Raw genomic sequence first — 15,610 nt, 5'->3', positions numbered from 1 at the left:
ATTATGGCTTTACAAAAAGAAAACGCACAGTAGATTGTTAAATTTTGTCACCAATCAGTTTTACAAACTTACACAACTTTACTTCTTTACTACACCAATTTCTGGAAGCGACCTCTTATGTTTTATTGTACAGGGGGAAACTCTTATCCAGGTGAAAATCCGGCAGCTGAGTTATGATATAATAAATGGCCTGACCTTTGTAGGGTGAACGTGCTGTTGTGTCGGGGGCGTTTAAAACATTAGTCTGTTTGAATGAGGGTGCCTCTTTCTCCTAATGGGCAGCACGTGTGACTCCTCACTCTTCAGCTGTTAGCCTCGTTTTGCCTTCTTTTGCCTTCTTTCACTCGTATGTCTCTCACACGCTACACACGCTTGCTCATTTCCTGTTTTTCATTGTAAACTCTCTCTTTTGTGGAAGAAAAGGACGAGGCATGCTTGCCAGCCATATGGCTGTGCCAGAGGCGTCCGGAACAGATGTGCTTGGCATTGGGGCTCTGCTCCATCAAGCACATGCTGACACACCCACCCAAACACGCAAACACAAAAAAGACACAAAATATACATATACTGTAAAATGGAATAACCACCAAAATAGAAAATATAAGTTTAATCCCTCAAAAACATTCAACAGAGCAGATTTTATTTTCTTTTAAACTCAGATTTGTGATAACTTTTTCTTGCCGTGTATGTGCTCTGGTTAACTGATTAGTGAACAAAGCTTTCACTTCTCACACTTCTTTGCAGGATGTGAGAAAGTACAGATTACAGCATACTGACTCAGCATTTATCCAATTTTTGCTGAGTAGTGTAAGAATGATGGGGGTGTATGCATGTCCTGCAGTATAGTAAACTTTGCCTTTCATTCCTTATACATGAAATAGAATTTACATTTGACTTGTATACCCATTTATTCATTTTCCATAGTGCTTATCCTCAGAACGGCCGTGATCCTGCTGGAGCCTATGTCAGCCAACTTTGGGCAGTAGTGGGACCACCCTGAATGGGTCGCCACCCAATCACAGGGCACATGGAGAGGAACAATCACGCTTACATTCACACCTAGGGACAACTAAGGGGGTTTCAAGCATGTTTTGGGGGTGTAGGAGGAAACCGGAGAAAAGCCATGCAGAGAATGGGAGAACCTGCAAACTCCACCCTGTGCCGTGCCACCCTGACTGCGTGACCGGACATTTCGTCGAAAGATGTTTGGTCCCCGGACGTTTGGTCGACCGGACGTTTGGTAGAACGGAGGTTTGGTAGAACAGACGTTTGGTAGAATGGATATTTGGTCGCCGGGTTTGCACGCTGTCAAATTATAACAGAGAGTTAACTGTTGATATTTTGATATTAGATATTTAGATATTAAACTCACTCTCTCTCTCTCATGATTATAATTTTGAGAGCTGGTTTCAACAGTAACAACCCGGCGACCAAACGTCCGTTCTACCAAACGTCCGTTCTACCAAACGTCCGGTCAACCAAATGTCCGGTCGACCAAACGTCCGGGGACCAAACGTCTTTCGACGAAACGTCCGAGTACCCCCTGACTGATATAGAAACTAAAAAAAAACAAAAACAACACTACGCTCCTATTGTTTGCAGAGCCAACATTTGACCTGCGGCAAATATTGCTAACCCAAATAAGGTAAAATGAATCAGGTTGTTCAAATTCTGTGTTCATAGCAATACAGCAAAAAACACTGAATATTATACTATATGAAGTATATAAATGAAACAGTTACCACCAAAACAACTGATAAGAGAGGTTGCAAGAAAAGTGTGATGAAGAAATGATAGGCTTTTTGCAGTTAGTATTAAAAGTTATTATTGTCTTATTCCCTTTAACCTATTTTAACTCTGTTGCTTCTATTCCATGTACTGCCTACTTACCTAGATTATTGGTGGAAAATATAAGTTGTGTTCTCACACAAGATATCAATAATAGTCATTTCTATCAAATCTAAATATGTCATAATTTGTCAAATACCTTTAGACTGAAGTGTGAGGACTGTAATGGTTAATGCATTTCTAAGCAGGAGTGATGGATAACTCAAAATATCTTCTGAAATGATAAGTGATGCTTCAGATGTAGTGGAGGCAAAAACAAAAATGAGAGATTTCATTCTTTAATTGGATTAAAATGAATAATCAATGTTGCGTACTTGTTCCCCTCCATCTGATTCCATCCATCACTTGACGAGTTGTCTGTCATGCTAGAGTCTGCAATGAGCAGCTGTCCGAGGAAGCAAACTTTTGTTTCAACATAGCCCCAAAACTTTGGCGAAAAATGGAGTGTGACAGCTGGTAAAGGGAAGTCACTAACTTCTCAGTCTTTTTACATATCGTTTGACAAGACAGATCATGCATAAATGAATAATTGGTATTAGTCTTCTGGAAGGGATGTCAGATGGCAGGCCCCAGAAAGCGAAAAACATTATAGATTGAGAAACAGATGGACAAAAAGAAACCATCAAAAGGTCACTGCCCACGTTTTTCAGTATTGCTGAAATTAAAACTAGTGGTCAAGATCTGACTTTTTGGTTCTCTGTTATACACACTATTCAGCGTTTCTATATGAATAAATGGCTTTCTGCTGTCTTCAGACAACAAAGCAGTCCAATTTATTCTCTTTCTATCAGCACACTTTCTTCCTATTTATGTAAATGGGTGGCAAAATGGCGCGTTGATCTGCCAAAATATAATACTAATACTATCTCTGTTCAATACATTTTAGGGTGTCTAGTACATTTTAGGCGGCCCGGTAGGCCAAGTGATTAGCAGCTTCACAGTTCTGGGGTAGAGGGTTCGATCCCAGGTAGGTCCTCACTGTGTGGAGTTTGCATGTTCTCCCTGGGCTTGTGTTGGTTTTCTACAGGTACTCCCACATCTCAAAAACATCCATGTTAGGCTGGTTGGACACGTTACATTGCCCCTAGGTATGAGTGTGAGGGTGAATGGTTGACCATCTCCTTGTGGCCTGCGATTGGCCTACCACCGATTCAGGGTGTCCCCCTGCCAGCCATTTCCTATAATTAGGATCATTGTGCAAAAAAAAATGAAAAATTCTCTAGTAAAGGTAAAATGTGATCTAATCCATCTGATTTAGGACAAAATCTAGTGTACACTGTAGACAGGTTGCCAGCCAGTTTAACCACAAGGCATACTGTATCCTAACAACTCTTCAAACTCACTTCCATATCCGTGGACACTTTTTAGTTTTCAATAAAACTTCTATCCAAAAACACATTCTCATTTTGCGCTGAACTTTAGATGGGCACTGTAAAACTGAGGTCTTTCCCCCTTAGATTAGTTTTCTTTATTGTCAATTAATTTATCATTATTCGGTATGTCTGTCGATCAGTAAAAACAATGTTGGACGTAAAATGCTTAAAAAATGCACAAAATACTTTTGTAGCAATGTAATATGAAAAGCAGGTCAAATTTAAGATGTTCTTGAGAAAAGTCCATGCAGATTACAGAAAATTTCAGCACTGTACTGTATTAACCCCAGATTCAAAACAATTACTGCGCACATTCATTTTATGTGAAGTATAGGCAGTGCAAGCCTCAGGCATACAATCCGAGGCGACTCTTATTTCAGTCCCACGTGAGATCAGGCAGCCACAGTGGTGCGAATATGAAGCAGGAGACAATTGAAGAAATAAGCAATGCTTTCAGCAATATTTTTGAAACGAACTGTGAGAAACCAGCTGCCTACCAGCCTTCAATTGTTGAATTTCTAGTCAATTGGAAGAAATTGCTTGTCTGATTTAACACAAAATCGAATCAATTCAAAAGTTTCTAATATAAGGTGTTCACTATAATATGCCGCAGCCAATCCCCAACCATTGTCCTCATATGTGACCGGACGTTTCGTCGAAAGACGTTTGGTCCCCGGACGTTTGGTCCCCGGATGTTTGGTCGACCGGACGTTTGGTCGACCGGACGTTTGGTAGAACGGACGTTTGGTAGAACAGATGTTTGGTAGAACGGACGTTTGATCGCCGGGTTCACTCGCTGTCAAATTATGACAGAGAGTTTACTGTTGATATTTTGATATTAGATATTTAGATATTAAACTCAGTCTCTCTCTCTCTCATGATTATAATTTTGAGAGCTGGTTTCAACAGTAACAACCCGGCGACCAAACGTCCGTTCTACCAAACGTCCATTCTACCAAACGTCCGTTCTACCAAAAGTCCGTTCTACCAAATGTCCGGTCGACCAAACGTCCGGTCGACCAAACATCCGGGGACCAAACGTCCGGGGACCAAACGTCTTTCGACGAAACGTCCGAGTACCGTTCTCATAATTTACTTTTTTCTACTTTGCTTGAAGTGAGTGTTCAACATGAAGGTGAGCTACACAGAGAATTAAATAAAAGATAAATCATTACAGCCCCATCCAATAGGATTGAGTCACCTACAGAAGCCCAAGGGTTTTGGGGGGCTAAGGATGTATTTAAAATCACTACTTTAAATTTTGGAGAACTACTGTGAAGGTAGAGTGTCTTAAAGGGAATTAACATCCACCCAAACTTAAGAGTGCGGAAATATTGTATAGTCAATACTGTCTTACAAGACAATTAGTGCATGGCGGTCAGACAAGATTACCTCGGGCTAAATGAGGGTTCCAGGAATAGACACACCAGCATTATCTACTTGCCCTGGCTAGAGACTTGGATTACATTAGGTTCACCTGTTCGTGCAGACAGTGGAGATAGTGTCAGGATTTGTCCTTAATCTGCGAGAGAAACTACAATGCTTAATGATGGTGAGACTGAACTCACAACACAGCATGGAATGTTTGAATTACCTTAATTATCCCAACTGCTGAGGATATAACAAGAGAAGCAAAAATACAAATTCTTACAAATAACACGACTCAGCCATGGTTGACATTTTCGCGCCTCCATTACCACTGATTCAGCTGAATGGAATACAAACAAATGATTTAAATCCATATGAGCCCTTTCACTGATTCTTAACTGTTTGTTTGTTTGTTTGTTTGTTTGTTTGTTTGTTTGTTTTCCCACTCAGATGTGACCATAAATGGTTGCCATCTCGGCTTCTATAACCGTGTCAAACAAATGTTTGTAACATTTTCTCGATAGTGAATTTTCAAAATAACTAAATTTTTGACTGATCTACCAGAACATAATTAGAGTAGTATGTTGATCCTACTGCCACTTTATTTTCCAGACTATAGGGCACACCTTCAATGAATGGGGTAGCTTAACATTTGTTTCACATCTAAGGCGCACCAGATTATAAGACGCAGTAGTAGTAGTAGTGGCAGTGTTAGTGGTTTGTAGTAGTACTACCAGTAGTAGTGGGGGATTGTGTTTTACATCCACTAGATCACACGTGTCAAAGTGGCGGCCCGGGGGCCAAATCTGGCCCGCCGCATCATTTTGTGTGGCCCGGGAAAGTAAATCATGAGTGCCGACTTTCTGTTTTAGGATCAAATTAAAATGAAGAGTATATATGTATATTAAATTTCCTGATATTCCCCCTTTTAAATCAATAATTGTAATTTTTTAATCAATTTTTTCTGTGTTTTTAGTTCAAAAATTATTTTGTAAAATCTAAAAATATATATAAAAAAGCTAAAATAAACATTGTTTTAGATCTATAAAAAACGGAATATTCAGGGCTATTAATCCAGTTCTTTTAATCAATTTATTAAAAAAATCTAAATATTATATCTAAAACGTGAAATCAAGTTGATGTTAAAGCGGCCCGCGAACCTACCCGAGTCTGATACCCCCGCACTAGATGGAGTTGTAGTAGTGGTGGACTACTTATACATGAACTAGATAGAGTTGTGCTAAAAGGAATTTCATACAATAGCCAATATTGATTCATATAGCAGCGGATTATAAGGTGCGCTTTTGAGAAAATTCTCTTAGTTAAAAAAGTCTTTTAGTTGTGCCTTATAGTGCGGAAAATTCGCTAACTGGAAACTAAATTAACGAAAATAGATTGTTCTTTTCTGCTTCATTTGGAAAAGCAAGGGCATGTCACCAATTTGAAATGCACTAATAGCTGCCAAAGACCAAAACTGAGTGTCTTGCCAATCATGCCATCTTGCTGGCAGATCAGTATGGTTGCCAGGAAGTTAGATTTATATGCAGACATTGTGGAAGGTTTCAATTGAATTGAATGCTTTTATTGTCATTATATTGACAACAAATACACGAGCTGCCAGAAAACGAATTAACTCCAAACAGAGGCGTTACATGAAGTAGCTTTGAGGCTTTAGGGGAAATCCAGGTCTTGTTTCTCAAATGTCATTTTTGTAAACCAGCATGTTTGTGTAATCTTGTTAAGCATGTGAAGTGTGTTTAGTGTTGGGCTGGCAATTTGTGATTTGTTTTTTTCCATTGAAGTTGGTACTTTATGCTTTTGGACATTGTGTGTAAGTATTGTGTGTGTGTTTGTCTCCGCGTATTTGTCTGTGTGCATGTGTCTGTTAGTTAAGTTTCGGTATGCATGTGCTGAGCCATCTGTTCACCGCTTTATCAGTCGTCTTCCAGTGCCCAGGCTTATCTGTGCATGAGGGTAGTGTTGGCCTACTTTAACCTTCTGCTCACTCACTTTATCCAGTCAAGCACAATACTTTAATGTTCATCACTGGTCGCCTGGTTATCCTTGATCTGTAATAGTTGTCAGAAACAATCAATTTAAAAAAAGTTTAGTTCCATTCACATTTGTCCTCCAAACACTGAGTACACTGTTTTGCAAGTTTTTGACTAGACATTGTTCATGCATAACTAATTCAAATAAAAGAATAAATAAATAAAGTTAGCTGGACCAGTTTTAAACAAGCCATCTTGGGTCTCATGAGGAAGTAGGCTGAATATGCTGATTCTCATGTGATAGGGTATGACCAAACACCACACGCAAACTGTTGAGGACTGACGCTTAAAAAAAAATCACTTAAAATTATAATCATGCTAAGCACTGACTTGCTAGTTGTTTTAAATCCTTACTTATAAGTGTGGTGAGGCTCTCTAAATCGTTTGCATGGGAAAGTTTCAGGTTTCCAATTATTGTAGTATATCGAACTTATAATATCTTTAAATGCAACACTCAACTTGTTGATCTTGATCTGGTAAATTTAAGTTTTTATGCAGTATAGCGTCTAAACTTTGGGAGATGGCAGTATGAGGGCTAGTCAAGAGAGTACTAGTAGTAGGTCAACTAGAATGGGTGGGGCAGATGAGATGAGAGAGATTTTTAAACCTCTGTCGATGGGCAAATGTTTGGGGGGCATGCTGAGGAGCGTGAAGTGCAGCACCAGGAGATCAGTGGAAAATAAAGAAATGATGTGAATATATACCATATATTTGTTTTCACTATTCAAACGTTGTTCAAACGTAAACTTTCCTCTCAAGCACATAGTGGATAAACAGAAGGAACAACAAAAAACAATTTTAGGGATTTTGGCTCATGTCTTTTGAATGAGCAACGGCTTTCCACCACATTACTTTTGTTTTTTTCCCATCATTCCTCAATGGATGTTTCATTGCCTGCAATGATGGCTTCCATTTGGCCTCCCTAGAAACACCACTTTTCTTTTCTGCTCTGTCATCAAATAACTGAGTTCAACCAGTGGGTTTCACAAGTTTCCAACAAAATATGATGTGATGTTTTGAAGTTAAATATCACAATTTTGTAAAAAGGTATTCATTTGAGGTTTACCAAGCGGTAATGACAAATTTACATAATAATGTAGATAACTGCTGAGCTCAGCCCATGCTAAGAATATTCAAAAGAAACATTGAGTAAAGTGCTTTATCACAAGATCAGTATTTCCCGTAAGTGCTGTTATGAGCCAACCAAAAAGACAGATAGTGAGATAAGCCTAATTCAGCATCTTTGCAAAATCTTCCACAGCCTACAACAACATATTTTGGCAGACCAGATTCATAATTTTAAAAGAAAAACGGGGAGAGATGGCTAGTTTAAAATGTTTATCCCAACACAAAGGTGGTGTGTTCGATCCTCCGACCGTGTGACCAAATTAAAGTGCCCTTGAGCAAGATACCCAAGCCCCATTTACTCCTAATACTTGATTATCATTGTTTGAATGAGGAGAAAGAGTGTATGAGTTCCTTGAAGTTGGGAAAACATAATACAAGGGAAATCCCATTTATCCAGCTAATTTATTTTGGAATTTCCCAAACTTTCCAGTGTTATTTGTGTTTCTCGTTGAGACATATTGCATATTATTAGCATAACACCACTGGTGAGAGTAGATGATTGATTAATTTATTGACTGATGTATTTTCGACATTGAGTTGTCACTGTGAAAAAGAATGTTTTTATTGGAATAAAAGGATTTCTGCCCCAAAAACTGCATAATGCTTTACCATGTGAAAAGGCCTTAACTGATTGTGTTAAATCTGTAAATAATATTATTTCAGATCTATCGGACCCCTTGAATCAAGCAATATCAGCAAATATTGCATCGTTGTCAAAAGAACTGATAGAGAGACTGAGAGTGCAAAAAAAACTTAATGCTATATATAATCTGTATTTGTTTCTTCTTTATGCTGTGTCTGTTGTTGCTGTCTCACTTTCATAAATAAACGTATAAATGCTTCATAAAAATAAATCGCTTTATAAATAAATACTCTCTATTTGGAGAGCTGTTCTGTCATTCTATACATCAGGGGTGTCAGACTCGGGTTGGTTCACGGGCCGCTTTAGCGTCAACTTGATTTCATGTGGGCCGGACCATTTTAGATATAATATTTATTATAATATACTTGTTTTTTTTATAAATGGATTAAAAGAACTGGATATTCAGTTTTTTATAGATCTAAAACAATGTTTATTTTAGCTTTTTTAAATATATTTTTAGATTTTACAAAATGATTTTTGAACTAGAAACAGAAAAAAAATAAAAAAATACAATTATTGATTCAAAAGGGGGAAAATCAGGAAATTTGATATACATCTATACTCTTCATTTTAATTTTATCCTAAAACAGAAAGTCGGCACTCATCATTTACTTTCCCGGGCCACACAAAATGATGCGGCGGGCCAGATTTGGCCCCCGGGCCGCCACTTTGACACATGTGCTATACATCTTTCTTTTCACATTTTCTTCCATTCAAGGTGACATACAAGCAACAACATGCTTAGCTTTAACGAGGAAGTTGTTTGTCAGCTTACCATATGGGCATTGATTGGAACAAGGAGTCACAGTGGGGTTGACATTTGAGTGGAATATCAATAAATGAAAAAAAGGCCTGCATAATTTAAATGCATTTTCATGACTTTATCAATGATGAGATGTTAGCTGACCTCCCTTGTGTCAACAGTGAGTGTATATAATGTGCTGTGTCTTCCAGCAAAAACAAAGCGTGGGAAGTTACGCAGGTAGCAGCCAGACCAAGAAAGCAAAGGAGAACAAAAGAAACTTCCAGAGGCGATACTGGGTGTAAATGACATGTATTTTTTAGATAGCCTAAACGCAAATGAGCTAAGAATCATATTTAGCGGTTCAGTTCTTGGGCATTTGGCTTGACTCCTGCATGCTAAGAGCAAAATCAACCACAGACATCATCACTAACAAAGAGGATTAACAGGACATGATCAATTATCTGTAATTCATTCAGAGCATCATCCCCCTCACAATCTTTCGATAAGATGAAGTCATTGAGGGTTTGGACAGGGCTTGGGGGAGAGATGTAATTTAGTTTAGGCTGTAATTTCTTTAGCTGAACCAGAAATAGGTTTTGCATGTTCATATTTGTCTTTGTAAGTCTGGTATATCTGGCATCTGGTGTTCAGATGGGAAAACTAGCTCCATAGATTCTTGCTTTGCAGGGTGTGAAATAACTTTACCGCAAATCACAAGCTGTTGATACCTTGCACCAATAACATAATCCCCTTTATGTTAATATTGACATTGTTAGTATGCCATTTTTTTAAAATGTATTTCATTCTGTTTGCATGTCTGTGTAAAATAAAAACATGCTTAGGAGTTGCTGGAGAAATAATGTTTTAGGGCTGCATTAAAATGAAAATTATCTTAGAAAACTGAGGGCAAAACCAGAAATAAATTATTATTCAAACTATTTTTCCACTTAAGAAATATTTACATAAAATAAATGGACAATTTAGCCAATTGTCATTCAAATTTGGTGATTTATTAATTGAAAATATGAATCATTCAGTTCTCCTTGGGCTTGTGTGGATTTTCTCTGGGTACTGTTTCCTCCCACATCTCCAAAACATGCACGTTAGGCTGGTAAACACTAAATTGCCCCCCTTTTATTGTGACCGTGAATGTTTTTTGTCTTGTGCCCTGCGATTGGCTGGCCACCAATTAAGGGTGTTCTCTGCCTGGTGCCCTTAGTTGGCTGGGATACGCTCCAGTACTCCCCGCGATTCTTGTGAGGATAAGCTGTACAGTAAATTAATGAAAGAATGAATATTGAGTTGAGACTGACATTTCAAAAATGTGCAATATGAAATAAGATTAAATAAAAATTACCAAATGCCCAGACTCCCTTTACTGCAATTTACGGACTATAGCTCGTTCTTTTCACCTTGAACCCCGAAGTTTACAGTCCGGTGCAGCTATTTTATGGATTTATATATGAGGTACATTTCTGTAAAATCATGCACTGTGGACACATTAATAGATCTGTAAATTCCCTTGTATACAAAGTCACTAATCATTTTTGGCTTCCCCTGCAGCGAGTGTACAGGCACTGGATGTGATGGTGTCACAGAGCAGTATCCAGGTAGCCCGAGGCCAAGCAGCCGTCCTGCCTTGCTCCTTCACCACCAGCGCTGCTCTCAACAACCTCAACATCATCTGGATGGTGATTCCGCTCTCCAATGCCAACCAGCCAGAACAGGTGGAGTCAATTACATACACACTCACTCACGCACTCACCCATAGGGTGCTCAGTTCCATAGCTATTAAGTGAAGAAACAGTGAATTAAAGGTGCAATGCGGAGAAGATGTAGTCAAGCAGCCTGGGGAATAGTTGAAATTATTCTAACTTACTTTCCAATGTAACCTCACTTCAACTGCCTCATGGGGATGGCTGCTTTCAACTGACATCTTTGCAGTCAAAACAGGTACATATTCTCATGTTGGATTGTAACAAGGTGTGTTCAGATAAAGCCTGTAGAATATTTCTGACAACGTACATACCATCGGAACTATCAAACCATCATGCATTTTGGTACTACCACACAATCTAATGACATTCATGGTAAGATAAAACTTTGCTACTCTACTGAAAAGAGAATTGAACTGGGTAAAACAGTGATGTGTATCCAACATGATGTCTTTTCAGAGGTTATTAGTTGAGATCCAGGTGTGCCTAATAAGAATATACAGTTTGACACGTTTGAAGTTTTATTTCAAATTACCCTCAAAACTCTCAAACTTAATCTAATCTTATTTTTTTAAGTTGTCATGACTGTTGCTGATTAGATTACATGTGGCAAGAAGGCAGTTATTTTTTTTTTTAAATCAAACCCATTTATAGAGATCTCATTAGAGCTAGAAAACATCAATGGGAAAAATGTCTACTTACAAAAAAATCCTAGAAAACCACTCCTGGAGAGAAATAATTTCATCAGTAGAAATACCACTTATATAATATGCTGTAACAGACTTTATTTCATCCCAAGAACTGATTTACTCACAATTAGTCAAAACTAAAAGCAATCTGCCAAATTCATCACAAAGGGATTAACTTTGATTAGTTTTAAACATACTTCTGTACAAACAGGGTTAACTGAACATTTTATTGATGGCATTCTGACTTGCTAAACAGAAACAACATCTGTCACCATACACATTGCAGGACCCTTGTGACCAACGTAGCCCCACAATTTATGCAAAGTCAAAAACATGGCTTATTTTGTTGCCAGCAAATCGCTCGCGGCGCATCTGAACGCACTTTGGGGATACATTATATACAAGTTGTAGCTGTTAGGTTTAAATAGTAGATGTAGAGGTTGTGCCTATGCTTTTAAAGTCTGCCAAGATGTTTTTTTCTCATTTCACACAAACAAACTGAAACAGAAGAATAATTTGGTCTTGATTGTGTTGTGCCATTAGTTTGAACACTTGCGCTTTCTGCTTTTCCTCTAGTATCCTTTGTGGTTTTTTTCTCACCTCCCCTCTCTGACTTTCACCTTAACTTGTCCTTCCCAATTTCAGGACTTATGTGATTCATTTTAAGTTATTTAACATGCAGCTGCGGGCCATACAAGCTCACCTGCTTCCCCTCACTTTGAACCTCTGCTGGTCGGCCGTCCAAATAATATGATTATCTTCTGCACTAATTAGCTCATGCCCACGAAAGGCTCTATAGAGCAGCTGTTCACCATGGATAGAAGCTCACACATACACACCGACGCGCAAACTACCTTCAGACAAGCTGCTGGTTTAAAGTGCAGCATGGATCTGAATGCATCCATGCATAGCTTATATATTGGGTTAATGCAACATGGAGGGACTCAAAGAGACATGCACAGTGCTCCAGAGACAAGAGACGACAGATCCTTGAATTCAAACAACCAAAAACTGAATTTAGCAGCCTCACACCTTTATGTAAACTGAAATACTTCATGTGGAAAGCCACTGCCATCCAACTGGCATGTGATTTGGGTTGCCACAAGATATTCACTGTCTCATTCTACACCTTCACCACATTACATAATGATATGTACTTTAGAAGTATCAACACAGAATAACAACTTTTTAAGTGCACATTGTCACAAATAACAGACCCATGCAGTGACATTTACACAAAAAGAAACAAGCACTTTCAGTTCTTTATGTGAATTTGCGTGGTAGGGAATGACAGTCCTAGAACAAGGTCATTTTGGAGAAAGAAAATGTCATAAATGATTACAGTTGATGCTAAAAGCCATTAAGAATTACTGAACAGAACTCTGTACACTTACACACCCTCACAGCCGACGTTAGCACTCTAAAAAGCGCTCTTGGACCACTCAGCTTGCGCTTGGTCTTCTCAAATTTGAATACCATGTTCGGATAAAAAGCGACAGTGCTACTTATTGAGCTCTGGGACATGGCAAAAGCATGAAAAATGTCAACTCTTTTCACACAGAAAACCTGGCTTCTTTGGTGTTAATTAATATATACATAATTCTGTTTTGTGCGTTTCATGAAATTAAGGTTAGATACTGTCTTGTGATTATGTGTTTTATAGCCACAAGGCTGATTGCACCTTATAGCCTATTTTAAGGATATGGCCAATTCCTATATTGTAGTGGTTGGCTAATGATCAGTCCAGGGGGTCCGAATCCGATACTCCGTATCGCTATCGGTGCCCAATACGACCATTTCTGGAGTATCGGATTTTGCCACAAAATCGGACCCGATCTAGTAATTGTGTGTGTTTTCAACACTACCATGCATTTAGGCTGCTGTAATCAAACCACAAGGCAAATGTGTCCATTTTGTGGGCCAATTTCTCTTTGGGAACTAATATCCTAAAGAAAAGTCTTTCTCTACTTTAATACAGTGATTTATCATTCACTGGTTATATTATAATTTGCATATTTTTACTAGCTGGCCCAGTGTGAAAGTGGTTGGCACGTGGCCCCGCAGTTCTGAGATCGAGAGTTTGATTCCAAGTCCGGACCTTCCTGAAGACAATCTGTTTGCGCTGCTTACATATTGTGTTTTCATATTTAAGCATTTAACCAATCACATTTCAGCCATTATTTGTTGCCTGGGTCAGAAATCCCTTCCATTAGCCTTCATAATCAGTTCTGCTGGCCCCATCTCATAGAACCGTTTTGACACCCTATGATTGGATAGTGAGATAGTGTACTAGCCAGCGGTAGCATACTGCATCTGTAGCTAGCTGCACAAGCACATATATTGATGTGTTGATTTAATAGCTGTTTTGTCAACACACAATGGCTGAAGGAGGAGAAGAAATTGATTTGGTTGAAGATTTACTGAGTTTGGAGAAATACTGCATTTGTACATTTGACTAACCAAGGAAGAAACGCGACAGCAAAGCACTGCCGGACACTTACAAGCAACGTTGCTCTCCAAAACTTTTAGGGAAACCAGAGAGGATCTACAGCTAAGCAAGCAAGTGCGCAGGGAATTGGTGCTCCATAACCACAAGGTGAAGAAAATTAGGGAAATCCTAATAAGACTGGGCATAGACTGTGTCATTTTGGGGGGATAACAGGAACTTTCATTTCGGGGAATGACTGAAAAGCATTGATAATCTATACAACAGGGTAGTTTGAAATCTTTCTATCTTGATAATAGAAAGGAGGATGGATTATGTGAACAAATAAAGGATTTAGCTGCAATAAAGGTTCGATAGCCAAAAATAGTTATTGATGGTTGGATTGATTCAGACGAGTACTACTGAAGGCCTAGCTGTGAAATGCACTGCCCGTCACTGTATTTATTTCAGATTTTTAGCATGTATGTATAGAATATGCCCAGAAACTGCATTTGTGTGTGTGTGTGTGTGTGAAGTGAACCAGTGCTCTTTTTATATTGAGGTCAGTGATAATCTTTGATGCAAAAATGATGTTAATCTGTAATAGATAACATCTGTCAACGTATTTCAGATGATCAAATTCTGATCCTCATCCGAACCTTCAAATCCATCAGAGGATGAATTTAAGGCATACGTAGAGTCAAAAGTGACAATTAACAGGACCATCTGGGCATCAATAAAGGATTATTTTAATTGCAGTCCTTGTAGGATCAGGGCTATATAGTGCTTCAAAAAAGCACAAAAAGTATTAGAAATCTGGTCTTTTTGACAGAAAGCAAAGCGCTTCATTTCACTCCTCCATCCATGTTGTATACGTCATATGTCATTATACTTCACTCTTACTTTCAAATTGGATATTTTTTTATACCATTTGTTAAGAACATGCCATAAAGTAAACGTCCAGTATTATAATACATATATATATATTGTTCTAGTTAACGCTGGATTCCTACTTATGCCATTATTTAAATGGGCTCTTTTTGTTTTCAATAAATAACATTTTATGTGTAGCCACTTTCTCTTCTCTTATGTTTTTTTACTGCACTTAATTTTTTATGTGTAGCTGGTCAAAACCTCAAAAATATATTGGTCACTCTTTTATGGAATGCTGCGAACATTCGGATTTCTGCATTAATTACCCCAAAATTAGATTTGCGTTTCATTTAAGTCAACATGGGGAATCAAATTTTTATTAACCCCTAATCTCTCTGCCCAATCATGCAACAATGCATGTAAAAATAAATAAATACATAAATAGATAGATCATTTAAAAAATATATCTGTTAAGGACAGCTAATGAGCAGTCACCTTTTCATCTCTTTTAGATGTGCACTACTGACACTGCTAATCCTGGCATAAGAATGGCACAAAAAATAAATAAATAAAATAACTGATATGTCAAATCTAAGAGGTGAAAACATGCAAAGTAAAGAGAACTCGATGGACGGATGGTTAAGTAAAGTTGGTTAGGTAGATTACAAAACTGCACCGTGAAGTGAAGACTTGAAGACTGCCTCCCTTCCCAATTATTGTTTACGTGAAAAAAAATACCACGATGCACCACA

At 38.3% G+C, this 15,610-nt stretch overlaps 1 protein-coding gene across 3 annotated transcripts in view; it reads left to right on the top strand.

Moving 5' to 3' along the window:
- igsf11 (immunoglobulin superfamily member 11) overlaps nucleotides 1–15,610 on the top strand; it is a 79,449-nt gene that overhangs the window by 53,894 nt on the left and 9,945 nt on the right. For 2 of the 3 annotated variants that reach the window (XM_077611950.1, XM_077611949.1), the window contains exon 3: nucleotides 10,720–10,883. In XM_077611950.1, coding sequence (XP_077468076.1) covers nucleotides 10,720–10,883 — 164 coding nt within the window. The other variant, XM_077611951.1, reaches the window with a different exon arrangement.

Source organism: Stigmatopora argus, chromosome 10 (genome assembly GCF_051989625.1).
Source record: "Stigmatopora argus isolate UIUO_Sarg chromosome 10, RoL_Sarg_1.0, whole genome shotgun sequence".
Taxonomy (NCBI): domain Eukaryota; kingdom Metazoa; phylum Chordata; class Actinopteri; order Syngnathiformes; family Syngnathidae; genus Stigmatopora; species Stigmatopora argus.
This window is presented reverse-complemented; position numbering and strand designations above follow the sequence as displayed.